Source organism: Gymnoscopelus braueri (genome assembly GCF_963280865.1).
Source record: "Gymnoscopelus braueri genome assembly, chromosome: 1".
NCBI lineage: Eukaryota > Metazoa > Chordata > Actinopteri > Myctophiformes > Myctophidae > Gymnoscopelus > Gymnoscopelus braueri.
The window spans coordinates 38,218,160-38,245,829 of NC_137603.1; the positions used below are offsets into that span (position 1 = coordinate 38,218,160).

Genomic DNA, 27,670 nt, shown 5'->3' on the forward strand with positions numbered 1-27,670 from the left:
AAAATGCTTTCTAATGATTAGTCTTATAAAGCGTTGCAAATAGTGTGCTTATAACAATAAGCACAATATAATTCATTCGAAGTATGTTTAAATAACCAAACCTTTTACTTTTCTTTCTTTACATACTGTATTGTCGTTTTTCGTAAATCTGTCAAACTGGCACTTTCAATTTGATGCATGTAAAGGTAATAGTTAATTACTCTTTTACTTTCATATTCACTCCATATGAGCGAAGGAACCTGGAAAGAAAAGGGTGAACAAATTGATTGGGAAATATATTTTGAATGGTTGAATCAAACACTCATCTCTGTGAAACCCCCTCTGGGGTAAGGGTTTGTCTGTTCCATCATACTTAAAGCCTCTGGAGCATTGATATGAAATATGAACCACTTCTCCTTCTGTAATAAATGCACTGCCATAATGTAGATGGTTTACGGTCATTTTGTTTTTAATTTAGAGTATGAAGGACAATGTATGAACATTCATGTGCCATTATTATATAAACACATTACTTAAAATTTTTAAAAAGAACATTTCCCAAAATGCTATCACAGCATTTATATTAAGGGTTAAACATGTACATTTGTTAAGAAATTGCTAGAACCCCCCACAAAGCCTTTAATTGCAATGAGGATGACTAGGATATAAAGTACAGTATACCATATGTCACTGTACAAGTCACGTAGAAGCACTCAGATGTATAGGGGGGGAAATCCCTAACCCACAACAGATCTGTAAAAAAAACTAAACAAACAATACTAGAGTCTAAAAGCCCCACTAGCCTCACCCAACCGGACCAAAGTGGTTCGACCCGACCAACACAATCTTGACCTTGGAGCTTGCTGCTCTCAGCCTGGGGAACAGGGTCAAGGGTGGCACAAGAGAAGTGGGAAGGCCATTGGGGTCACCAAAATCAGTAGGGTTCATTCTCCAGGGAGCATGAATGCACTTGGCAAGTTTAACGGCATAGCACCCATTACATTTTGAGATATCTTGTGTGGATGAGACATTTTGGCCTAGGGGTGGTGCTAGAGTAAAGGCCAAATGCAAAGAAAAGTCCATGGTAATCCAGCCAGCAGTTTTATAAATATGTTCTTTGGAACCAAAGTGTTTAGCAGATGGACGGACAGACGGATGGAATGACCAAACAACTGACCTTCTGTCCGACTGACCCACATGGCCATTCTCTAATAATAAGAGAAAATAAGGGTGAGAAGTCAGAAGGATGCACAACAAATCTAATATAATTTCTATTTCTATCAATACATCAGTTTGAAATGAACAAAAAAGCACAAGTGCCAAATGGCATTTGTATTGGCACCTGTGCAAAGGAAAGTCAACTCTGTTTTGCACAGGCCCATATTGAATGGTGCGACTCTTTATTTTGAGCATATTTGAGCACCTTATAATGGGTCTTAAAAGATATGTTAACCTGCTGGGCTTTGCTTCCAGTTGAAGTGATAGCCTATAAAGTAAAACTGTGTTCAGTTTAAATAGACCATTAATTTAGAAGAGTCTATTTAGAATCAAACACAAAACACACAATAATAATGGTCTGTACTCATAAGATTACATCTCATCATGTTCTTCTGGTGGTTACTACTATGTACAGCCTATTTATATAGTCTTATAAAAGTAAAGCTTTCTCTGTTTCTAATCTGGTGAAGTGTGGTTGATCACCATGGCTTTTTATATTTGTACGGTAGTACAATTATGTGTCATTAGGAAATCATAAAGTCAAATTAGTATATTATTGCAGTATTTTGAAAACAGAATTTATCTCTATCTTTTCTATACTGAACCTATAGTCAAAGTCAAGAAAACATAAAAAATAACATATGTTGCAAGGCTGAATCCTCACATTAAGGGACTTGAGAATACCGCAAAAACACATGCACAGCTGCCTGGGAAGTGCTTATGAAAAGTTTAAGGTCACATTCTGACATGAGCAGTTTTATTATAAAATCCCTGCAGTACAAACTCTGAATTGCAGCCTACTGGAGTGTACGTATTTGCATTAGTAAATATGACCAATTCTAATGCATAAATGAATTAAATCGACACTACTAATTTATAAAAATAATAATTCTAGTCATTTAGGAATTGTAATCCTCTAAAACACATAAATTGGTAACAGTCATACAATATATAAAAACATACATAATTCATATATCAGGCTTAGTCTTCCACTTGACATTATTGGGGGAGGGGTCTAAAACTGCTCTATCTACCAAACAACTCTACCCCCTGGTAACTATTTTTCATTCCTTCTTTCTTTTTTTCTTTATTATTATACTTGTTTTTAGAGAGCAATTTAGAGGAAATTAAGTGGCAAAATATTCAATAACATGACATTCAAGTAGATAAGGCACTGGGCCTGCCAATACCTGTCCCAAATAAGTTTGAAGCCTGTTTGGCTAATAGCACCATATTATTCTTTCAGCATCATTTTCACATTTTCCTTGTGATATATAAAAAAAGGCAAGATGTTAAGATTGTGAGGCGTTTCTTGACCCTTCCTGACGAGCCAGTCTCAACTGATTCATAAAGGTTGTATAGAAATCGTAAGCTATTAAACTATTATCGTTATAAAGGTATTCATAAATGATGCATAGCACTGGTTTTGTACCATGTTAGGAGAAAAACACACAGTACAGTAATCTAACTTTCAGCTTGCATAATATACCGTTCAATGTTATGCTGCAATCAAATGAGTGCATTGTACACACGTGGTTGGTTGGTTGAGCTACATCCCTAACTATCACTGCATGCTAAATTAGTAAGCTAGCCATACCACATCCCTTAGTGCTACTCTGTAAGAGTTACATTTCTCTGAAAACAAATACAATTCCACAGGTTTATCAACAGAGAAAGTGCAAACAAAAATGTATCATTGTTTCACAATCATTCCTATCTAGTTTTTTATATCGTTTTTACAGAAGGATTTCCTTTCTTCCCTGTAGAATATCTCTGCCGTACATGAGCAAAATAATTGCCCCACATACATGCGTCTGATTGATATATAAATGAATATACTGTAGAAGGCATTTTAACCCGGATGACCTGTACAAGTGGTTCACGTGTTTGATTACGTGTTATCTGTGCATGAAAAAACTAATCACTACTGTCCTTGTGACAGCATGTAAGGGCACCTCTACGGAGTTTGTGTTATTGTCAATCCAATTTACTGTCACTTCAGCGGCGAGTGGTACGCGTGTTGCCACGGGAACGCTGGCTGCAGGTCTTGCAGCACTGTGCTCGTACTGTGGGTAGGTGGCAGCGGCCCAACCACTGGAGAGTCTGACAGAAGCGGAGGGTAAGTCTATCACGTACACATGTCAACCCTGAGAGAGAGAGAGAGTTACATAGACAACTCATTAGCATTCATTTCCCAACACAACAATCGCATGCACGTATAATGAATTGTAATGTGCTTATAGTTAAAAGAACTCATAAATATTCACAATGCTTTATGCATTTTATAATGACTTATGTCAAGTATCATAATACTTCATAATTGCCTGGACACTCACAGAGACTTTCTTTTGGCCAGGATCATAGTGAAGTGAATTATAGTGAACAACATGTCAGTACACAGAATAATGACAAATCTTTTGTAACCCCCTGAGCACAAGGTTAGAAGATATGGTAGTGTACTGAAAGCCGATCCATCACAGAGACGGAGATGTCAACCCTGAGAGAGAGTTACATACATGCACATACATACAAAGTGGTTCTCAAACACTTTCATGTCAAGGACCCCAAAATGTATATATTTGGCCGTGGACCGTCATCTGACAACATTTTGTGCCAAGGACCCCTCATACAAGATTTATGTTGTATAAAGTTTCAAAAACATTACAAATGTGGCAAATGGTGTCAAGACGTGTTGTGAGCTTGTACTGTTCATCGGCTATTTTCAACTAGACGATGTATATACAGTGAAAGTGTATAAAACAGAATTTGATGCTAAATTATTAAATTTTGCTGGGGACCCCCTAGAACCCTCTCAACCCCCTGGAACCCTCTCATTGTGTTGTGAATTTCACAACACAATGAAACAATGATAGAACAGTAGAACAGTTCTGTTCCAATGACAAAACAATGACAATTGTGTTGTACCTTGTGTCGTGGCAGGAATTAACCTTCCTTCAGTATAGAATTCCCACAAGGGTAGAGTGGAATGAATCAATGTATTTATTATGCAAAAGACGAGAGCTCTCGGAGACTCTCTCGATTGTCAGACATACATATGTTCCCTTTATACAACATTACATTACAGTCATTTAGCAGACACTTTTATCCAAAGCGTGGATTCAGTGCATTCAAAGTGCATTCAACATCGGTAGGCAAGAAAACTACTAATCACCGGAAGTCTTAAGTGCATTCTCTTCTAAAACAAGCAACTAAGAGTATACCTAGCGCTAAGGTAAAAGTGCAATATATCAGCTACATACCAAACAAGAGAACACAAATAGCTGGAGGTGTGGTTAGTGGACAGAGTCATACATGGTTCTTTTTACTTGACCATGCTAGTTTTACAAATAGTTACTCTGACAGACTACCAACAGGTGAGAACATGGCTTGCTTACTCCTGTGAGTTGTAGTAGAAGGCTCAGATGGTTATAACTATAGTCACGGATAGAAACAGTGTAGTGTTGTCATGAATGCTATTACATTTGCCCTGAGCAGAAGGAGATTGAATGTCATTTTCATACTCAAACCAACTCCGGCTCAACCAACTCAAAAAGAAAATAGCATAACTGCATTTGTATTTAAAACTAATACATGATTATAGTTGTAATTATACACAGTAATGCACTTAGGAAAACATGAATAATAGTATACAGTGTAGGAGCCTTGGTGAAAACATAAAATGTACAAAGACCCACTATTTAATTGTTATTTCATTGCAATTCTTTTGCTATTTTCTCATATTGCTGCAATGTCAGGGAGTCGAAACCCAAGAAGTGCTCAGAGGGTGGTATATAGACAACCCAGAGCATCATTGAATATGAGGTTCCTTCCATCCAGGATATACCTGTTACTCTCTTTATTCAGATAAAGATAATAACAGATCAAAATACCTGAGTGGGAACATCTTACTGTTCACCTACGCTTTTCTAGAAGGAGGATTTTATGAAGAACTCCAAAACAGTTGCTGTCATTATACAGCAAGACTTTGTTTCCTGATGAAAAATAGTTATACAGTATCTGTCTGCTCTTCCACCTTAACACCTCAGTATTACCAATATAATCTTAAAGAAGGCCTGTAGCGCCAATCAACCAATTCAACAACAACAACAACAACTGTGACTCATTTAATCTCTGTGAAGGACACTTCAATTATGTTGGGTAAATGCAGCCTGTCATTGCCAGACTGATGACGTGGGATCACTAACACGTTCCCCACGATATCAGTCTGGACTTTGGCCCATTGGCAGGGAGAATAGTGGATGGGAGTACTTGCCTTGACAGACAAACTCCTCTAGCCAATCAGCGTAACAAAACATCTGACGTCATCACAGCTCCTCTCAATGTGGATACCACTATAAGTATGATCCTTTTCTACACGAGCGGGAAGCAATGTCTGTTTCTGCGGATATTAACAATGTTTGCGGTCTTTGCAAAGATACAGTAACTGTAGAAATCATGGCATTTTGTGTAACACCCCCCCAAAAAATGGGAACCCAACGATGTATTTCAACGTCTGGATGAACTCGATCTAACATCGCAGCGCCAGGTAAACAAATCATCTCGAATTTGCAAGAAGCGATTAATTCAGAGAATACAGGACTCAATATCAACCGGCCATGAAGTGGAAACGTTCGGAAGAAACAGATTCAGAAGTTGGTGCAACAGAAAAAAGAGAAAGAGAGTGTCCATCGAAGACCCCAAGGAAATTGAAAAAAAAAGAGACACCTTCCCCCAACCCCCAATCGCTCTCAGTCCAGAACATAAAGAATTTGACAGAGGTAAGTTGTAGGCCTACCACAAACTGAATTAAATCAGCTAGCTAGCAACATGTTTTAATAAGAATAGATGGTAGAGGACAATGCCAGTTGCAATACCGTAGCTAAATCAACATGCCACACCACATTAATAAATAAACCATTGTATGCAGATGTACTTGTGCTGAATGATATCGTGGGGAACGTGTTAGTGATCCCACATGGTCAGTTACAAATAGTTAACAAACATAACAAACTTAAGTTTGAATCCGACTCCCATCGTGTCTCTCTGCCCTCATTTTCCTGTCTCTCTACATGCTCCTATCTACTGTAAAAAAGATGAATAAAAATAATCTTCTGTGTAAAAAATATTATTTCCAACATGACACACATACAGATGGGTAGATATGGCATTTTGTCTGACTCTTGTGTGCACACAGTGTGTTCTGAATCAATATAAACCTTTTAACATCTGGCTCCTTTGCTGTGAATGTGAACAGGTACGATAGATGTATAAAACAGAATGCACATAGCACTTTAATTTTGATTCCATTCGATGTTTTAAACATCTGGTCTGTGCCTATACAAACTCCCTATGTTGGAAGTACAACATTGATACAACAGCACCGGCCAAAGGCTGTGAGCCGTTACTGTAACTTTACACCTAATCAGGAACTCATGGCCTGATATTCTTTTCTTGCTACTCTTCAAATTTGAGTGGCCAGGAGTCTAATGTCTATTTATGCTAAGGCATGTACTCAATACAAATTACTTATTTTCAACTGAAAAACACTGAAAATCTGTTATTTTACATTGTTGAGTCTGTTCCTTCTTTTCAAATACCTTGGAAGAGAAAAGCAGGAGACAGGTTGGGGAAGAAATCAAGTAAAAGCCCACTCTTTCCTGCAGGAAGTGGAACGTGGGTGAATAGTTTAACACTGTGAATGGAAGATGCTGTAGCTAATGGATTTCACTTACAACACAGGTATTTGTAGTGTCTCATGCTATCTCAAAGTATGATTTCCAGAGAAACATAACCGTTTCCTCTTAAGAATAAGGTGAGGAATCCACACACTACTCAAGAAAAGAAAAAAGGTAAAAACTATTTACCTTCAATAAGTATGTAAACAGCAGGTTGCCACCCAAAATGTGCCAAATATCCACAAATAAATGTTTTGATACTACATATTCATCAGTTACTGATGATCTCAAGTCTTCCTTGCCTGAGCAGTGGACAAATGCTCGTAATGTACTGTTCAATGCACTGCATTTGCACACTGTTCAGTGCACCACTGTATACAGTATAGCAAGCAAAAATATCATTGCATTTCAACCATAGAAGTGTCGGAAGTCTATATAGTTGACACCCTGATTCAGTTGGAGACAATAATGAGCTGTTCAGGTAGCCCCGTCTGTGACCTCCCCCTCCGCTGTAGCTCCGGGACTCTGTCACGTATGGTTAAGATCCGACTGATGGGGGCGACTGGCGAAACGGTCAAGCGGTCAAAGTTCAGAGTTTTTGCCGGCCTGCATCAAATGTAACATGGATGGAAAAATCCCCATTTAAATGGTTGTTTCAATTATTTTTTACAGACCAAATGGAAGAGACATCAATAGGATACTGGGACTACCTTTACATTTTTGATTGAAAAAGGCAAGATGTGACCGTATCACCGGTCAGCCCCTCAGCCCAATTTTTGGTGACTGAGTCCCAGAGCTACAGCAGAGGGGGATGTCACAGACGGGGCTACCGTTCAGGTAATTATAATGTCAACCAGTTGTCAACAGGGAAACTAATGATCCAACAGAATAGCCTGTTCTCTTTTTCCACTGACAAAATACCAGATTCCTTTCTGTATCATTCTTAAGACGAGTTTTCAGCAATGCATGTTCTAGATACATACTATAGATAATATGCCAGACCTCCTGTCTTGAATGACTCTACCACTGAAAACCATGCCCTATTGCTCTTAGACACACGAGTGTTAATGTGCATAATCTTGCGTTAATCTTGGTGTTACTGTGTGTGATGGACAGCTACAAAAGATGCATAAGAAGAACTGAAACCTTCATACAAAGGTTTTATTGAGATAATGCTGCCAGCCAATATTATGAAGCACATATTATATTGACCTTGTGCAGTTTTAAACTTGTGATGCTGTGACTAAATATAGACAGATAATTAGTCCTGTCATTCTGTGACTAATTAGCATAACAGCTTAATATTCAAATTACAAAGTAAAGATTAATTGAAGGATATGGCACATAAAACACAGATCAACAAGATCAGACAGATCAAAATGATTAAGAATATTGATGACATTTTCTCTCAAAAAATAAGCCATACTACACACAGTGTTATAAAAAAAACAAATAATGAAGTGCATTATTTCACTACATTTTAAAGTATGCCATAAAATTAGTCCAGATAATCATCAGCAACCAAGCCACTGTTCTACCCTACCACACCAAGCAACTTTCATCTCGAGTCACAAAAGCTCCATTTCACAGCATCTCCACTGTCTCCCAGATCATAGAAAACCCATGACATCAGTAGGGTCCAAATGTCACAGCTGCAATTCAATACATAGCGTTTCCTGTGTGCAACTCCCCTTCACTCACACACACACCCACGTTCATGTGCACACACACACGCACGCACGCACACACACACACACACACACACACACACACACACACACACACACACACACACACACACACACACACACACACACACACACACACACACACACACACACACACACACACACACACACACACACACACACACACACACTCTTTGACCCACTCACCCACACACACACACACACACACACACTCTTTGACCCACTCACCCACTAACCCCATCCCCATCCTGCTCCCCACCCTTGTGGAACAGTAAACAACAAATTGGGTAGTGGGACGTGGGAATTCCTGTGCTCTTAAGTTGACTTCCTCTACTCTCTTACTATATGCTTACTGTACGTCACTGTGGAACGTCCATAACTAGCGGCCCCTAGTGGCCACTCTGCTCCTTATATCCTAGCCTCGCGTGGCCAGACTATATCACTGCGTGGATATGAGTCTGGTGCTTCTATGAGGACGTTTTTTTCCCCAAGGGGCGGGGTCAAAACAATGGCTCTGCACGCAATTGGTTAGACCTACAACCAACTACCAATTACAGTCTCCCATATTTGAATACTGGGCCATGATTGGTCACCCCAGACTTCGGGAGCAGGAAATGGATTCACAACGGAGCGGTGCCAGACCCAAATCGCAGAGGGCATTTTTTTTTTGCACTGACAGATTCGTCTGGTCCCTGTGGAACGTTCTTCCAGCCCATGTTAGAGCGTCTCAAACCTAGTGTTTGAAAACTCACTAGTACACATTGGCTTTCGATGATCCAGCCTGAGAGTTGCTGTTTCCGTTTGGCAATGTGTCTATGTGCTGCACCCTCTGGCCCCTATTTAGAGCCACACTGGCTAAATCCACTATTTGGGGATTTAGGGTGAGCCCTTAGTCTTGTTTCATTTTAGTTCATCAGGTCAAGTTGATAAACTGACTAAGCCGATGCCAATTAGGAATGATGCATATAGGGAAAGCGTACCCCTACGTTTATGCCATACTCGTTGTGACCATTGTACCCATTGACAGACTACCCGTTGTACCCGTTGACAGAGTACTTCACAGTACTAATTATCATAGGCTATGATGTCAGTACTATTATGTCATATTGATGACATCAGCGATCCATATATGGGGATTTGCAGATTTTCTTTTCTTCATATTTTTGGAGATATCTATAACTTCCAGCAAATCTCTTACATACACCAACACTGTTCTAGTACTGGTCATGTAAGAACATGATCATGGTCAGTTTGGCAATCAGTATATTTACATGCACGTGTGTTAAGGCAGGAAATAAGGAAACACTTTCATATACGTTGTGTTTCGAGTGTTACTGCTGAGTATACATGCTTTGGTAAGAAATCATATTCTCCTCCCTACCGCCTCCAAAATAAGTCTCACATTTTCAAGAATGATAACAATAAAGATTCATATAAACGATAATAATGTGAGCATCCACACAGATAAACAATAACGTTCTGTAAACATGTTGAATGTGATATATAAGATCAGGAGTCCGGAGAATGAGGCTGGCACAGACATTGGGAATTCCCAGCCAGCAAAAATTATGTGCTGTGGGAGCACAGGGATTACATTAAGAATAGCAACTGCGCGCGCGCACACACACACACACACACACACACACACACTCACACTCACACACACACACACACACACAGTTCAGTTTTAATTACCAGGCAAAGAACGTTACTGCCTGCCTCCAACAAAAAACAAAGCAGAGTTAAATTGTCAGTCAATTTGAGCTGTATGCAAATGTATCAGGGGTCTGGCCAGAGATTAGTGAGCACTGAGCACAAAAGCCCCTGTTACATTTAATTACAATAATTGTTAGAAAAATAAGAAAACAAGACATGACACACAGTCATGTATACCAGCTTGCTTTCTTTTTTCTCTCTGTGTGTGTGCCGTGTATGCGCGGCTTGTTTTTATAGACCTGGTTTCTGATTTGTCTCGCAGAATCTGGCAACACTGCTAGTGGCTCCCCATTGGCTTAGACCTGTTGCCCAGCTATGGTGTACTGAGGGCTTGGCATGTAACAAAACCATATCTGGCAACACTGCTAGGCCATAGCTTGGGAGGACGAGACCGCCCGTTCAGAGTATGGGAAAGTATCCCCATTGGCTTAAAGGACAGCCAATGATTGAAAACATGTTGCGAATATGTCGAACACATGGATGACTAGTAGGTCAGTATCTTCTTAGACTAGCGTGCTTTGCAAGCTGGTAAAAAGAGGAGAGAAACCACAGGTATAAATATGTCAATAATTGCATATTTATTGTAAGCAAACAACCTTATTTGGCACGCCTAATTGAGAAAAACACACCACATACACTGTGTGGAAGCAAGCAATTTCCTGGACCCTACTCAAATAAAAGCCTGGTCTAGGGATAATGTAAATGAATTGCTCAAACAGGTAATCTTTATAATTGACACCTGTACGACAAGAGCATACGAAATCAGTGTTTATAATTATAACTTTATGCTGTGCCAATTTATTTAATATTCTGTATCAATATTTGGTTGCTTTCATACTGTGTGCAACTGTATTTTTGTAATGTATAATGGGGCTAATACACCTTTAGCTTCATGGTTAAATAAACAAAAACATTTAGCCCATATGGTAGTTAAGTTGCAAAGAGCATCATATTTTATTTTTGTGCACATTATACACAGCTCTGTTTTGTTTCAGAGCTAGTTAATTTGCAATGGGTTTGTCCATTTTGAAGAAAGAGCCATGGTGTACTGAGGGCTTGTCATGTAACAAAACCATTACAAAGACATGTAATCGTGTGCCATCACTCAATGCGAGTTCATTTCTGGTTGCAAACCATTGTTGCATATGTCATTCCAGTTCCAAAACAATGTTTTTTTTGTGACTCTACAATGTGTGCTGTCTCTACAGTGTCAAATGAAGCACAAACAAAACACTTAAATAAAGTGTCCTTGAACAAAAATAAATAGTTTAAACAGACTTTACTCACCAGTGGGAGTGCTCTCACACTCAGACAGATTACACTTCTGAATGCTCTCAGGTGAGGGCTCATGGTCACACTTGGCCTGATCCACCTCTTCCTCTGTCTCTGCCTTGGTATTGACACATTTGATGAGCCGTCGCTGGACACCACCACCACAAGAAGCAGAACACTACATGGGGAAATGGTTTGGATTAGGAATTAAACATCAATATTTTTTTTTACGGCATGGCCAAGTGTTCTAGCACAGGTATGTCCGTATGTATGAATGTATGTATGTATGTATGTATGTATGTATGTATGTATGTATGTATGTATGTATGTATGTATGTATGTATGTATGTATGTATGTATGTATGTATGTATGTATGTATGAACATGAAACTCATGACGAATTTGAAAGTTGGACAGTACTAAATATAGCCTATAGATCATCGCAGTTCCCGCCCCTTCCGGGTTCCACTGCAAAATACTCAATGCATTTTTCCCATTGACATTTCCAAAAATATTTATATCAATTAATTTAAGCCTAGAATCAAGCCATCCAGGGTCCTGGTGAATCATGACCATAAAACGTTTGATTCTGTGAAAAAACTTTTTTGAAAACGGCAAAACAAAGGGTATTTATTAAATATAGTATATCATATAATTAAATATAAAATAAATAAAATCACAGAAAAAAATGTTTTATGGTCATGATTCACCAGGACCCTGGATGGCTTGATTCTAGGTTTAAATTAATTGATATAAATATTTTTGGAAATGTCAATGGGAAAAATGCATTGAGTTTTTTTAAGTGGAACCAGGAAGTGGGCGGGAACTGCGATGCTCTATAGGGGTGTGCCGATATATCGTCCCACGATATATCGCGATACGTTTTCGTGACGATATGTATCGTTTTGCGGGAAAATAATATTGTTAAAAAAAACACAAAAAAAACATTTTTTTTCCAATAATAATAATGCAAAAACAGAAGTATTTGTTTGCATTTGCTTTTTTTCCCCCTATATATTTTCATAAGCTTTTTTTCCCCCCATATATTTTCATAATAAAAAAGTGCCATATATCGTATCGTATCGATGTCGTGAGCCCAATATCGTATTGTTTCCTGAAATTATCGGCCTATAGCCTATGTTTGTTATTTTCAAGCCAATATCTCATGCACCAACAATGTTAAATTGAATCCCTTTTGTACTAAGGTGAAGTATTAATAAAGATGTCTATTTCTATTTGGCCAACATTAACACAAACCATCACCACACAAGTTGACATGGCCACAAGCAGCCAGTACTGCATGTCAATGCGCAGAAATGATGCCATCCCGAATGGTCCTGTATAGTGCATCTTTGTTACTTAACACTGCATTGTGATTTGACGCAGCTTTCTTGCATGAACATGCAATGAACCATAAATTGCCATTGATAAGTAAACACTGGACAGGGAGGCCACACTGTTATTAGAGTCAGTGTCTTGTTTTAAAGGAAGTGTGCAGACCTGACAGTCCAGCTTTACAGTATATTTACTGTATAATGTTACAGTACTTCACATAGGAGAAATCAGTACGAGCTTGAAAAGTCTCGCCAGTACAATTGCCATTTTTTGCACTGTACTGATTTCCCTCATGTACTGTAACACACAAAAAAAAGGTTACTAGAGTAAGAAACTGTGAAATCATCAAATATATACTGTATGTGTGTATATATATATATATATATATATATCGTCGGTGTCCAGGACGAACCAGCTAACTCCATTTTCATATATATATTTTTTTCATAAATCAACGCTATTGAACACCCTTTACGTCTGTGTAAAAAATCAAAACATTTGAACCAATGAAAAGTATTAAAAAGCGCCTCTGACGAAAACTCCTTGGCGTTAACTGTTGGAGTTGGAGTTAGCAGGTTCACGCTGGACAGCAGAGATATACTGTATATGTTACAGTATGATTGGAAAAGGAGTGCTCGTTTTCTTTGAGTTCACTTCCCGCGCTCCCCCGGGAGTGCGGGAACTCAAAAGAAAACGAGCACTCCTCGTGAAGCCTCCATGAGCCAATGAATATTGTTGTTTTATGACAATTATTCTTCTGCCCCTAACTACACAGACTACAATACCCAGAATCCCTCCAACATTTGTTAATTTAATGTACTTCTTTCTCTCAAACTCAGCTTTGGGGTTGCAGTGATTCAGGAGTTAGAGTGTTTGTCTGTGAGTCAGAAGGGCCCCGGTTCAAACCTTGGTTTATCAGGCTTCATTTAAATTGCAGCACAGAAATCATGACTTCCACTTTTTAAAGACAACATGAAATAGCGTTTTGACAGTATTTAATTTCAATATTGTGACGTATGTCCTAGTGAATCATGGGCATGGCACATGACAGAAGGCAAAACTTTATGCTTGATAACTGAAGTTTTAACAAGAGTTTAAAATCGGCCATTATAAGCCACATAATAAAGATATACATTATGATATCCACAATCCCTCAGAACACTACTCAGCTGTCTCCGATGTTCATTTGTTAATTGCATGGTCTTCTTTCCCTCAAGTTCAGTCTATTATGTTTCTATGGCTTATTGCACAAATTGCGTTTTGTATATTGCATTGCACATTGTGTGTGTGTGTGTGTGTGTGTGTGTGTGTGTGTGTGTGTGTGTGTGTGTGTGTGTGTGTGTGTGTGTGTGTGTGCGCGCGCGCTAATTATTTGGGCTGAATAGTTTCACATTTATTGATGACCTATTGCTCTCTTGCTTTGGTGGCAAAGATTCCGTGTGGGTGATAATGGCTTTTGTCATGTAAATGAGCTTGAAGGTCATCACTTCAGTGATAGTCTGTCTGACTCAGACATTTTGAAAAACAAGAGCAAGACAACAGCAATATTGCATTGACAACAATAGAAGTCTAAAATCAGTCCATGAATCAGTAAATGAGAAAGTAAATTGGAAATAAATTGGGGGCACAGATTGAACACATTATGTCTGCTAGACTGATATTGCACCCAACATCCAATTAAATAAACACATTCTATTCATATACTTGCTTATAACCTTGGAAAAATATGATAATTTTAATTATGATAATTTTAATTCACAATACATTTAGTTAAGAAATACAGCAAGTAGACCAAAAATGAATACAACAATCTATAGTTAAAAGCTAACAATTATAATGATTATAATGATTATAATAATGTAGCTTGAAGGTGACATATTGCCACTACTTAATAAATCCATACAGATAATAATAACAGTTGTAACCGTAATACTATTTTAAGTGGCACTTAATAGGGTTAAATGTATTAAATTAAATTATACTGTGTATGTGTGTTCCGATTTGCATGATGTTTGGACAAAATCTGCAGGAGTAATACAAAAAAATGTCTTTTGCAAAACTCGGCCTCCTGGTGACGCTATAACAGGCCGATGTGAAAAATTTGGGGCAGAGGTCATACATCCAGGGAGTGTGTGGGCACAGTTTCGTGTTGATCGGGCCAACGGTGCCGGAGATTAGCTGTTCACAGACGGACGGATGGACAGGGTGCAAAACATAGTCTCTGCGACAATCAGTGCTTGTTTATAGGTAGTGGTTTTGTTTGTTATTGTTATCCCTGTGGCATGTGCCTAGGTGAGTGTGAGACAAAGCCTGAAAGTCTGTGTACAGTATCATGCCAAAACCATGCCAAAAATATCAGCATGATGACTGATGAACATTAATCGACATTGATTTTGGTGTAAAATTGTTCAGCTTATATATCTGCTTCTGCAAATAATTACTAATAACTAAATTATTGTTTACAGAAAATGTATTTCAAGCGTGATACTGAAGGTGCTGAAGCGGGGCTGATCAATTTTACGACAGCAGACCTTAATGTGTAATTCAATACAATTACAACACAATTGTAAGTTTAAGATGAAACACCATGTTAGACAAGACAAATCCTTCATCTTTTTCGGTATAAGGAACAGGTTGGTGTTTCTTAACTTTATGACAGGTGGTACTTGATTATGCAGTGTTATAAGATATACTTTAGTTGCAGTCCATATACAGATCAAAGACTTTTAAAAGTCTTTAGTTCAAGCAAAAGACCATAAAGACCCCAACAGGACCTTTTGCCAATGTTGAAACGTTTCATGTAACATGACTCTTATCTTGTCTGCTTTTCTAACTCTGGGGGAGGAGAAATCCTTGAACCTTGAACATGCTGTGAGTCATGAGGACTGAGGAAGGATGAACAAATCAAAGAGGGATGAGTGTGGGTCCCGTAATTACTGCCTGAACAACATGAAATGTAAGGTTGCACGAGGTGTTGGAACAGCATGCGATTTGAGGCACCATCAGACGTGATGGTTTGATTTAAAGACCACTTCACCCATTTTCACCTTATATAATTGGTCCTCACTGATGCTCATTGTGGCACAATTTCTGTCTACTTACTCTCAGAGGAGGTCTGTGGACAGTTCAGAAACCTGTCTACCAGTGACATCATTTATAGGCAGGTTTGGTCATTTCAAACTTTCTATTTTAGTTCATTAATGCAAGAACAATAGCTTCTATTTCAGCATGTTAACTTTAAGAGAAAGGCTGTAGTTTCTATAAGCTTTGAATCCACATTGATTATGTCATTGCTACAGTAGGTAGGCTTCTGAACTGTCCACCACCCGCCAATGAGATGTACAGTGAGTAGACAGGTAAGGGTGCCATCTTATAATGAGCATTATTGACAACCAATTGTATGAAGATAAGATTGAAAATGGGTGAAGTGATCCTTTAAGGGTTGAGAATTTTCTTAGAGACACTGTAAATACGGTTCGTTTTTAATAATTTTACATAGCGTATCAATTCTGTCTGATGATTTGATGATTTAAACATTAAAAAGTGTAGGATTTCTTCAATAAAAAGTAACCCCTGACTTTAAATGAAATAGTGGTCATTAGAAAACAGAACATGCTAGGCTGTACATATATTATTATTGAATTGCAGCATAATTTGTACGATGTATTATGAATCGAAATGTAATTTAAGACCTAGCTTTTTCACAGTCCTTGTCAATTGTAAGTCTACTGTATTCGGTCCAGTCTTTAATAGGAAAATAAATATTTCATCAGATCTACGAGCACAATACTGGATTATGTGTATGTGTTTGTATGTGTGTGTGTACTTGTGCATTATACCTGTCCCCAAGAGCCAGTCATCCATTGTACACAAGATTGGATATTGCAGGACTGAATGCTGCTGGGCAAAAGGTCAGTGTCACATCGATCTTCCTCAGGACAAGTGACCATGCGCTGCTGCTCACCACCTCCGCACAGTTCAGAACACTGGCACACACACACACACACACACACACACACACACACACACACACACACACACACACACACACACACACACACACACACACACACACACACACACACACACACACACACACACACACACACACACGTTTGTTTCTTTGAACCCTGTGCAAACATATTCGACACAACGCTTCTGTTTTGTGTACTACTGTCCTACACTATAACTACATAAGTATAATCAAAATATGAAGTTCGAATAACTCAATACAAAATGTTCAGGAATATAAGATCTGGATTCTGATTTATTATCCAAAGTAACATGAGTAGTTAAAGTCCCTGTCCGCATGTCCAGACACAAGTCCCCCCCCCCCCGACCGGGCCTTCTACTCAGCTGCCCCTCGACTGTGGAATGCCCTCCCTGACCACCTAAGGGCTCCACAGTCTGTCAACACTTTTAAGATAGGACTTTCCTTTTTAACAAAGCATTAGTTTAGCTATAGTGTTTTACAGTACCTCCTAGCTCCTAGGTCTTGCGCATGTGATTTTTTATGTTTTTCTCCTTAAACCTTTTTAGATGTGTTTGTTTGTTATTTCTACTCTGTATTATAGCACTTTGAGAATAATAATACATAAAATGTATTATTATTTTAACACATAAAGCATTTTATGACTTAGGTCAAGTATGAATGCACTGTAATCAGCTATTAACACTGTATAATTAATTACAGTTACATGTATAAGCACTCATACGTATTTCAAGTATTTCATAGTACTTCATAATTGCTGTGCACTGGTGGACTTTTTGGCAACACTTCCAATGCATCCCATATTCATTCTTATTGTAATACAAATATAATCAATAAATAATCAAAGTTTTTCAGTAATTTGTCTGGAAAATAATTGTTTAAATTCTTTTTTTTTAAATCGTATCGTGAACCTAGTATCGTGAATCGAATCGTATCGTGAGTTGAGTGAATCGTTACATGCCTAGTCTACTGTCTCTGCCCTGTGTATGCAAATAGCACGTGCCATTCCGTGCATATGATTTGAGTGTGTGCTGTGTAGTTGTGTTTGAATCCACAGAGACGATTGGTGGGGTAACTTCACATGTCGGAAAAGTTCCTCTTAAGGCCATATTTTGCTTCTTCATGTCGAAAAATAGAGGCAAGGCCATTTATCATCACCCGAAAATTCTTACTCTGTGATTGACAGGATACGACCGCTTGATAAATCACACGTGAGCCCCGTCATTAGATGATTTCTGCGGTCGGATCTACGGTGGTTTCTACACTCCATTGATAAATGAGATTGTACTACTCGATCTTATTAGAGTTCTGGAGGATCAAACGTATACATAGTCATGGAAGATACTGTAGACTTGTGTAGAGCAAAGAAAAATGCTCTGTACAGAGGGTTTTGGGGAGAGAAAAAAAGAGAGAGAGACACACACACACACACACACACACACACACACACACACACACAGAGAGAGAGAGAGAGAGAGAGAGACAGAGACAGAGAGACAAAGAGACGGAGAGAGAGACAGGGGGGGGGGGGGGTTGTTGCTACTCACCGGTCCCCAGGAAGATGCGTACCAGTCAAGGCAGGGCTGGAGGTTACAGGATATGTGGGTTTGAGGCCTAGAGGATATTGCCTGGCAGTGGAACGGTCGAAGGGGCCTCTGATCCCGCATATCAAAGCAACTGACCTCTCTCCAGGATTCTCCACCCCCACAGTTCTTGGAGCACTACAGGTGTAAAGGTGTGGAGTGGTAGTTATTCAAACAATGCAACCTTCTATCTTGTATGCTGCACTCACTACTTTTTTTGTACACAAGATGTAATAATAAAGAAACCTTGAACATTACAAAAGGTGTTTGGCCTACAAATATATAAACTTGTGTCAGTGCAATGAATGGAGGAGTCTGATTTCACCTTCCCAGAGTAAAACTTATTTGGTACTAAACCCAAAAAACTAAATATCCAAACATTTATATTTATACATTTATAAATATTAATGTTGGCAACGTGTTAACGTGTTAACGCATGACCGGATTAACGGCATTAATATTGTTTATCGCATCGACCATAAATAGTCCATGAGCCAGACAAGATTTCATTATCGAAAGAGTGGGCAAAACCATACCTATATTAAATTGTTTATAGGTTCAATATAAGTAAATAAATATATGATAACCTTTCCACAGGAGCAGCTTTTTCATATTTATCACACATTTTGTTATTTTCCCCATACGTACATGGACAGGTGAAAAAATTTATTTTTTAAAAAAATAGTTATCATAATGAAACTTCCCCAGTTGATTACTTACATGAAGACATTGATTTATCGTAGTTTTCTGAAATTGTATATTTAAATATGCAAATTAAGCATTAGGAAAATATGCCCGAATTTGCATAACTTTCCAGAATCAACATTGGAACATTGGACAAAGCCAGAGTCAACATTCGTATTTTGTTTTGTTAAGATGTTGGAGTCAAAGGTTTTTAACGAGGGAATATTCAATATCTGGCTCAATTTTGGGGCTCTGGCTCATGGACTAAATGCCTAATTTGCATATTTAAATTTACAATTTCAGAAAACTTGTAATACGATAAATCATTGTCTTCACGTAAGTAATCAACTGGGGAAGTTTCATTATAACTATTTAAAAATAAATTGTAATTTTTTCACATGTCATGTACGTATGGGGAAAATAACAAAATGTGTGAAAAATATGAAAAAGCTGCTATAAGGATAAGGATAATTCCTTTTAACAGGTCGTTCATGAAAGTCCTTGCGGTCTTGTTTACAATGAGAACCTGTGAGCAATTGGGGTTAAGAGTCTTGCTCAGGGACAAATTTCATATCATCGGCACATATGCTGGGATAGCCTGGAATCGAACCTGGGGCAACCAGGGCCTCTGGTTCCCTAGGCGGGCTCACTAACCACTCAGCTATGGCCGCCCCAGGCTTTCCTGTGGAAAGGTTATCATAATATTTATTTACTTATATTGACCCTATAAACAATTTAATATAGGTATGGTTTTGCCCACTCTTTCGATAATCATTGCTCAATTTTGGGGCTCTGGCTCATGGACTAAAAGGTTTCACCTTTTTGACCGTTTAAAGTATCCGTAGATCTAACAAAGATGGTTAATTTAGGAAGATACACCATCCCGATTGGCAGGGCCGGCCCTAGGATTTCCGTGGCCCTAAGCAAGATTTTTTTGGGTGGCCCCCTCCCAAACACCCCCATTATAAAATCATTATGTCATTTTTATTGCATACTAAAATAATAACGCTAGTTGTTGGATAGGAGATACATGACATAATTACAATATGAAAGTAAAAAAATAAAAAACACTGCTGTAGTGGATACCTTTTATTCAATGTGCAGTTATACAAATAATATGAAGACGCAGAATCCGACGAGAAGTCTCGTCGGTGGCAGGCAAAGAGTTAAGAAAGGCTGTCCTATTATCCTAGCTTACTTTACAACACAACATTACCCAAAGTGCAACATCATCCTCTCAGATAAAGTAGTCTGACCTTGATCCACTCCCCTATTTTCCATTTAGAACAGGGGCGCAGGTAACATCGCCGTGCTGGCACAGGCCTCTTGGTGATGTCACAGTCCGAGTCTGATCCAGTGCTGCAGGTCAGAACCCTCCAGGTAGCCCCCAGACCACAGCTTGTAGAGCACTGCCGACAAGCATAGAACCATGACACAGGGAACACTTACTGTGCACTTGATCACAAAAAGATTAGTGTCACAGGATCAGCTGATAGAGGCCCGTTGTATGACATTTTATGATGAAGGTTATTTTTTTATGTAATTGGAGCCAAATGCATAACCTGGCTATTTTGGAGATTTATTTATGATGTGCAAATTGATGGTCATTCTTGTGTGCATATCATGTAACGGGAGGAGAAATAAAACCAAATGTGAAATGTACTATAAGAATTCAAGACGTTAAGGGACTTGATTTGAAAGGGCTTTATTTAAAGAAGTGGAAGCCCACATAATGAAATCTCTCTCAAAACAGCAGGAACATTAAGCTTGAGCAATGTGTCAGCCCGATATTGTGTCAGCATACTGTAATAAAACCAGATAGGAACATTAATTTTGAGACACTACTGAGCTTTGTTCCTCCACCACTGTAAGATGACACCATTACAATCTGTGGAATGCATGCAAGTATGGGTGGAACTCACTGTGCTCCAGTTGCCAACGACCCAGTAGGCAGCTGTAGTGACTTGGGTGGAGGCTGGGGCTTGGAGTGTTGTTGGCACTAGAATTGACCACAAAGTAGACGGATGTGTTGCTAGCCTAGCAACAGTGGGCTGCACAGTAGCCATAGATATAGGAGGAGTGTCTGTTAGAAGCTGGTAAGATGTATTGTTGTTTTCTGTGACGCTGCCGCCTCTGGATCTCAGCATTGGAGGAATGATAATGGCATTGTAGTCAACGTCAGACCAGTCATGTGAGAAGGGGGTTTGTTCAGTCACGACGGACTGTGTAGGTAGCTGTGGTTGTGTTGGAGCTGGCTGGGATTTCATTAGGCTGAAAAATGGTGAAGACTGAGTGCCTTCCTCCATCTCTGTGGGAGGTAATAAGTGTGTTCCATTTACCAATGAGGTCTCTTGTTTCCCTGAGATTGTCTGGAAAGGAATGGGGGTAATAATGGGTTCCTGGAAGACAGGATAGGATGTTACATTGGATGCTGAATTGCCTTGCATATCAGCAATTGTGTCTGTGTTAAAATGATGCTGTTCAATGGCAATCGGCATCGTTGATGTCGTTTCAAACTGAAATGCAGTTTCTATAGAGGGGGTATCTGCTTCCATTGTACTCTCTACATGATAAACATCCTCCATCACTTCAGCACTAACTGGGGTAGATATGATGTCAATCTTACTAGCTGAACTGCCGGTAGTGGTAACACTATATTCTACTTCAACAATAATGTCTTCATTAAAATCTTCCTCTTCAGTATAATCCTCATGGTTTCTCTGTCTTTTCCATCCAGTTTCCTGAGTTGGCTCCACTGTAGTTAATACCAGACTAGGCACTGTGTGAGGATTTTCATGACGTCTAAAATCACCAAGTCCCTTTTTCCATTTCTCTGCATATCTAGTTGGAGAAAATGAAGGTGAAGGAACAGTTGAGACAGGCAAAAAATAGTCCTCAGAAAGAAAAACGTCAGTATTTTCTGATTCTCTCGGAGAGGATTTCTTTGACAATGGTTTGTCGTTGTCGTCAACATTGTCCAGACTCAGATGCTGTGGATCCTCAACATCCGAAGTGTACACATGAACCATAGAAATCGTATCAATTGGTGAGGTAGTTGTGGGAACTATTTGGTTTTCCCCGTAACCATTTGGGATTTTGGGCTTGGGATCCCGAGGACGGTCAAATCCCAGGTTGTCCCCTTCATCATTGTCATTGTTCCCAGGGTCAAAGTCATAAGACAACTCCTCATGGAACTTTATAAAATTATAGTCATAATAAAAATCATCCACTTGAACATTATTGTTAATGGAATGATCGAGACTCTGTTTAATGTGATTGTTCTGAGCAAAATCTGCCTCGATGATGTTATTGAGGTCATTGTGACTCCTTGGCTGTGCTCTGGTCGTACCGTGTTTGGATCGAGGGTTGGCTTCAGGTATGGAGTTGATTTCATTGAAGATTTCCTTGCTGGACCACCCGCTTCCCGAAGACTCACTAATGTCAAAGATGTCCGTGATCTGTGGACACTCCTGGAGGCTGCACGGAGTGACAGAAATGGGTTTCTTTTTAGGATCACAGTCGATGCCGGTGTTCCTAGAGCAGGATACGTTTCGCTCTTGCAGGCCACCTCCACATGTCAGCGAACACTGTGAGGAGACAGAGGCACAATCCTCTTGGTCATAGGACAGAAAGGTTGGCAACAGCAATATGAACATTGCACTAAACTGAATACATTGCAATCTTCACAGTCTCAATTTAAAGTTGAACCTAAATACAATCTTTATAGTCACGCATGCAGACATTCATAAAGGGGAGTAAATAAATGACTCAATTGTAAATGGCAATTGTTGATATCTAACAGTTTTCTGTTAAACTATTTGGTCCGATCAGATAAGTATATAGTGTGCTACTATGAGAATGTACATATTGCTACCCTGTGTGAGTACATGATGTGTCACTTACTCAATACTCAAGAGCAATCATTTGTTTATTAATTACTTTTTCTTTCTTTAAATTCTTTGTCTTTTTATTTGGTGTGCAATAATAAATATTTACCTACCTACGCTGCTATACTTGCCTCTACAGTCTAGTATACATTGTATATATTGTATGTGGTTTGCTAGCTTCTTTTTGCCTATCTTTATATTTACAATAGCGTATGTTTCTAATGTATAGGACAGGCTGAAACAGCTAGATTTTCTCAGACCCTGGAGGCAGCAGACAAGAATCACATTCCACAATATGGCCTCACCTTTGACCAGTTGCCTGCGGTCCAGTCTGCTGGGCAGGGAATGTGTGTGTTGCAGGAGGTCACTGATTCAGGTTTGGGCATTTGTTTGCATTCAGTGGGCTGGAGGGCTCTCTGTTCCTCCACACTCACTGCCTGGATGCAGAGTACTGTTCTTTTAGCCAGGCCTAAGCTCCCACAACTCGATGAGCACTTCTGCCACTCTCCTGCCCACCATCTACACACCATGTGAAACACCAGATGGACAGAGTTATAATTTAGTTATGGATGGATGATGGGAAAATAGCATGGTTTCACAGTAAAACATTTTTGGGGGTGAATGTCAAAATAAAGCTTTTGTTGCCTGGGTGATTCAAGTATGTATTACGCATCAATACAATCACAAGAACAAAGCACTAATGTTTTGTTGTTGTGATTGTATTCATGCGTACAGTATATTGTAAGGTACACCAACCTTGGTTTGAACAATAATATAGTCATGGTTAACGTTTAGAAAGACTACAATAGGGTAACTCCTAATGAGTAGGCTATAGCAGATACGACATAGTTCTTCAAGCTACAATAAAAAGGTGAGAGACCAAAACCTGTGTTCTCAGCACCTGAGAATGGAAGGCCTCCCCTGCCAGACTAAATGAAATGTGCTCCTCCACTAGTGGAGGAGCACATTTCCTTTAGTCTGGCAGTCGCTGAGAGAGAATACTGCCTTAGCCGGAGCCCCGTTGTCTGATAAGAAACACATACTTCAGTTACCGTTACTGTTTCTAAACCTTGGAACCGCGTGTCTTGCTGTCTGGGCTAGCTGACAAAGGAACAGCTACTTAACCTTGCTGCCTGGCCTTGCTGCTTGCTTACAGAGGGATAGCTGTTTAATCAGACTACTCTTAGAGCCATACAGAGGGTTTACTAAGCACGCACTGAAACTAGCAGCCTTGTTCACTTCACTGTTAGAACGTTACATTTGCATATATAATCACACATATTTAGTATTTAGTAAGTATGAATAATATGAAATGAATAATGTGATATGCATACTAGATAAATAATAAATCAATAACCTAAATAGGAACCTAAATTGTATTTCCATTACAGATCCTTAATATGTTAATTGATTGATTGTTCCTGCGTTGTTCCTGCGTTATTCTCATGTTCCTATTAGTGTGGTGCTCAGGCACACACGTGTGTAATTATGGGTGTGCTAGGTATACTAATGGTGATTGATTGACGGTGCTTCTGCATCTCTCGCGTGTTCTGACATTGTTTATGGACCTGTGTTTGTTTGTCAGTCAGTCTCATACTTGCCCTGATGAAGACCAGTTGCGGTCGAAACATGTTGGTTAAAATTTTGTAGACATGATTAAAGTACCTTGATTTTATGCCCTCTTGTTATTTTTTTAGTGCTCGGATCTTTCCTCTTCTGCAATAAAAGGTGTGTATGGTATGTTAAGTGATAAGGTAACTGAATAGTGACATGTCACACACCCGTATGGCTGCACATCTGGCCCGTATGGCTGCACATCTGGCCATGTAGGTGTAAAATGTGTTAAAGCCAGAAGAATAAAGGGACTAGAATTGTTGTGTTATTTACAGTGTAAATCAGTGTGCTTAGAGGTGTGCGAGTGTGTGTGGGCAGGAGTGTAATTAGCAGGGTCTGGGGGTCAACTCACATGGCCGGGCAGAGCTCTTTGTTACAGCTGGCCTGCTTATCATCCGGCCGGGTCAAGGGGTCACAGTACTCTTCTTCCATTATTCCAGACATTCTCTCCACACAGTGAACTATCTGACGCTTAACACCTGCAACACAGGTGGGTGGGAGAGGGAAACAGCTGTTTGAAATGTCACATACTGTGCATGCAGTCCTATACATGTTACATGCACTACTACATGCTATCCACACCCACACACACTCATGTCATGCATGTGCATACAATACGTGTATATGTAAACTAAACATGCAATCACAGAAGACCACATTGACACACATGCACAGAACTTATGTACCAACTACTAAGCAAATTAAGAAACTAAAAATACACAACAGTGGCATACTCTGGTGACACTTAGAATTTATATTTCAATCATTAAACAAGATGGCTGTCACCCTTCATGTGGCCAGTGATGTCACTAGTCATTTATTACGTGTCTATGATATCTGAATCTATCCTATATTACATTTGCGAATGCTCGCGCATACGCGGCTGTTTGTCTGTCGGTGTCTGGGTGGGTAGCTCAACAGTTACACCAACATTGGTGACCCGCACAACGTGGCGATTGTGTGTGTGTGTGTGTGTGTGTGTGTGTGTGTGTGTGTGTGTGTGTGTGTGTGTGTGTGTGTGTGTGTGTGTGTGTGTGTGTGTGTTGAGTAGGGGTGGGACGATATGGGTATCTCACGATACGATATCTGTGGCGATATTATAGCCTGGTATCCAGCCTGCTTCGCTACGTTCGGCGGACTTTTTTTTCTCTCTTCGCTTCTCAGTCTGGAAAGCCTCCTATCTCCAAGGGAGGCGGGACATGCCAAAAGCTTCCAAACCTACCGTGGCTTCTGATTGGTCTGTGGTGCGGGGCGGGACAAAAAAAAACAGTCTGATCGTTGTGATTCGTCATTCGTTTGAACAACATCCAATCAGCAACGACGTTGCCCAACGTAACATATGTAGTTCCAGTGTAGTTCTGCAAAACGAGTCAATAGGGTGCTCTCCAGACTGAGAAGCGAAGAGAGAAAAAAAAGTCCGCCGAACGTAGCGAAGCAGGCTGGATACCAGGCTAGCGATATTAGGCCCTCGATAACAATAATCGATATATTGCGATATCACGATATATTGCATGAAATATATCACGATAGTCCTTGTATTCAATTCATAAACACATAAAATAGCACCAAACAGTTCAAAATCATCATTACACAAATACAGTCGGAAAAACAGTATCACAAACTAAAATAAAAAATAAAAAAAAAGATTTTCGATTTTATAATTTTTTCGGCAGTATATCGATTATTTATCGCGGGAGAAAGTATCGCGATATATCGCGATATCGATAAATCGTCCCACCCCAAGTGTTGAGCCGTGCGTCTTTTCCATTCTTCTGTCTTTTCCTCTTTTCTTCAGCTCAGTGCAATGTCAACAAACTAACAATCTACCTCATAACAGCAGGCTTTATTAAACGCTATATTTTCGCTAAATGTCCGTTTGTAAATGAGAGGTCTCTGGTGTTGCCACATCCGTGAAAAACAAGCGGACCGGTGTTGTCACATCCGTGAAAATAAAAGGGACATGTACTGACAAATACAGAGATCTCCATATATGGGCAAAAAGGGGACAAGGACTAACAGACCCACAGATCTCCATATATTGCCAAATCTGTCACATCGGCAGTGTAGGTGTCGAACTCTAGAGGTTCGGGACGAAATTGAAACTTAAATATAGTAGTACACATTATAAACAAACCTTAAAATGATGTTGTTGGTTCTCTGGCGAATATTGACAATGCATGAAGAAACTCAGGGTTACGGATGTAACCCCGGTTTCTTTAGAATTCGGAGTAACATACTCACTATGGGATATCACCGCCCCCTGGCGTTGATGCAGAGCTACATACCATAAACTCCCGGGCCATTCATTGGCTGAGAAGGGTATGTCACGTGTCCGGTAGACCGGAAGAGGTATAAAACCTCTTGCGTGACGTGGCTCATCCTCTTTAACACGCTTCCTGCATGCAGATGCACACAAACAGGGGTGTTAGGTGAGTATGTTACTCCGAATTCTAAAGAAACCGGGGTTACATCCGTAACCCTGAGTTTCTTGTCAATTCTCCGTAACATACTCACTATGGGATGCATAAACCCCCCTGGGCTTATAGCCATACCGAATCTCAGGTCCGCACGCCCCCTAGCCATAAGGCCCCGTCCCCCTGGACGCGACCTTCGGCCTCACGGGCGCCCCAGCCCTCCGGGCCGGGGTGCGGTATATAATTGAAAGAAAAGGACCCTGACAGACCAAGTCTGCCTATTCATCTAATGAACAGACACAAGTCTGACCCATAAGTGAAAACAAGGAAACAGGGCCTCCTCCCCTGGAAACCTACCAACGGTGGTTCCGAGGGGACTCAAGAGAAGGAAGGTAGAGAAGGGAACAAAGGCGGGTTACACCAAAGACCTGCCTAACCTCCCCTACCTTAACTAGAGACAGCCGCTATGCCCAGTACAGCGTGCGCCACTGACGCCGCTGCCACATCCAGGCTGTAGAAAACCGCAAAAGTCGATGGAGACGACCAGTTTGCGGCCGCGCACACCTCCTGGACCGACATATCCCTGGAGAGGG

At 39.8% G+C, this 27,670-nt stretch overlaps 1 protein-coding gene across 2 annotated transcripts in view; it reads right to left on the minus strand.

Moving 5' to 3' along the window:
* Positions 1-1,932: 1,932 nt before the first annotated feature.
* Positions 1,933-27,670, minus strand: part of adamts7 (a disintegrin-like and metallopeptidase (reprolysin type) with thrombospondin type 1 motif, 7) — a 100,579-nt gene continuing 74,841 nt past the window's right edge. The window contains exons 17-24 of one of the 2 annotated variants that reach the window (XM_080430011.1): positions 25,016-25,142; positions 23,355-23,568; positions 21,085-22,749; positions 20,419-20,571; positions 18,443-18,616; positions 16,744-16,890; positions 11,585-11,747; positions 1,933-3,300 (exon numbers count right to left, since the gene is read on the minus strand). In XM_080430011.1, coding sequence (XP_080286137.1) covers positions 3,191-3,300; positions 11,585-11,747; positions 16,744-16,890; positions 18,443-18,616; positions 20,419-20,571; positions 21,085-22,749; positions 23,355-23,568; positions 25,016-25,142 — 2,753 coding nt within the window. In that variant the 3' untranslated portion in view covers positions 1,933-3,190. Of the gene's footprint in view, positions 3,345-11,584; positions 11,748-16,743; positions 16,891-18,442; positions 18,617-20,418; positions 20,572-21,084; positions 22,750-23,354; positions 23,569-25,015; positions 25,143-27,670 lie in introns of both variants that reach the window. The other variant, XM_080430010.1, reaches the window with a different exon arrangement.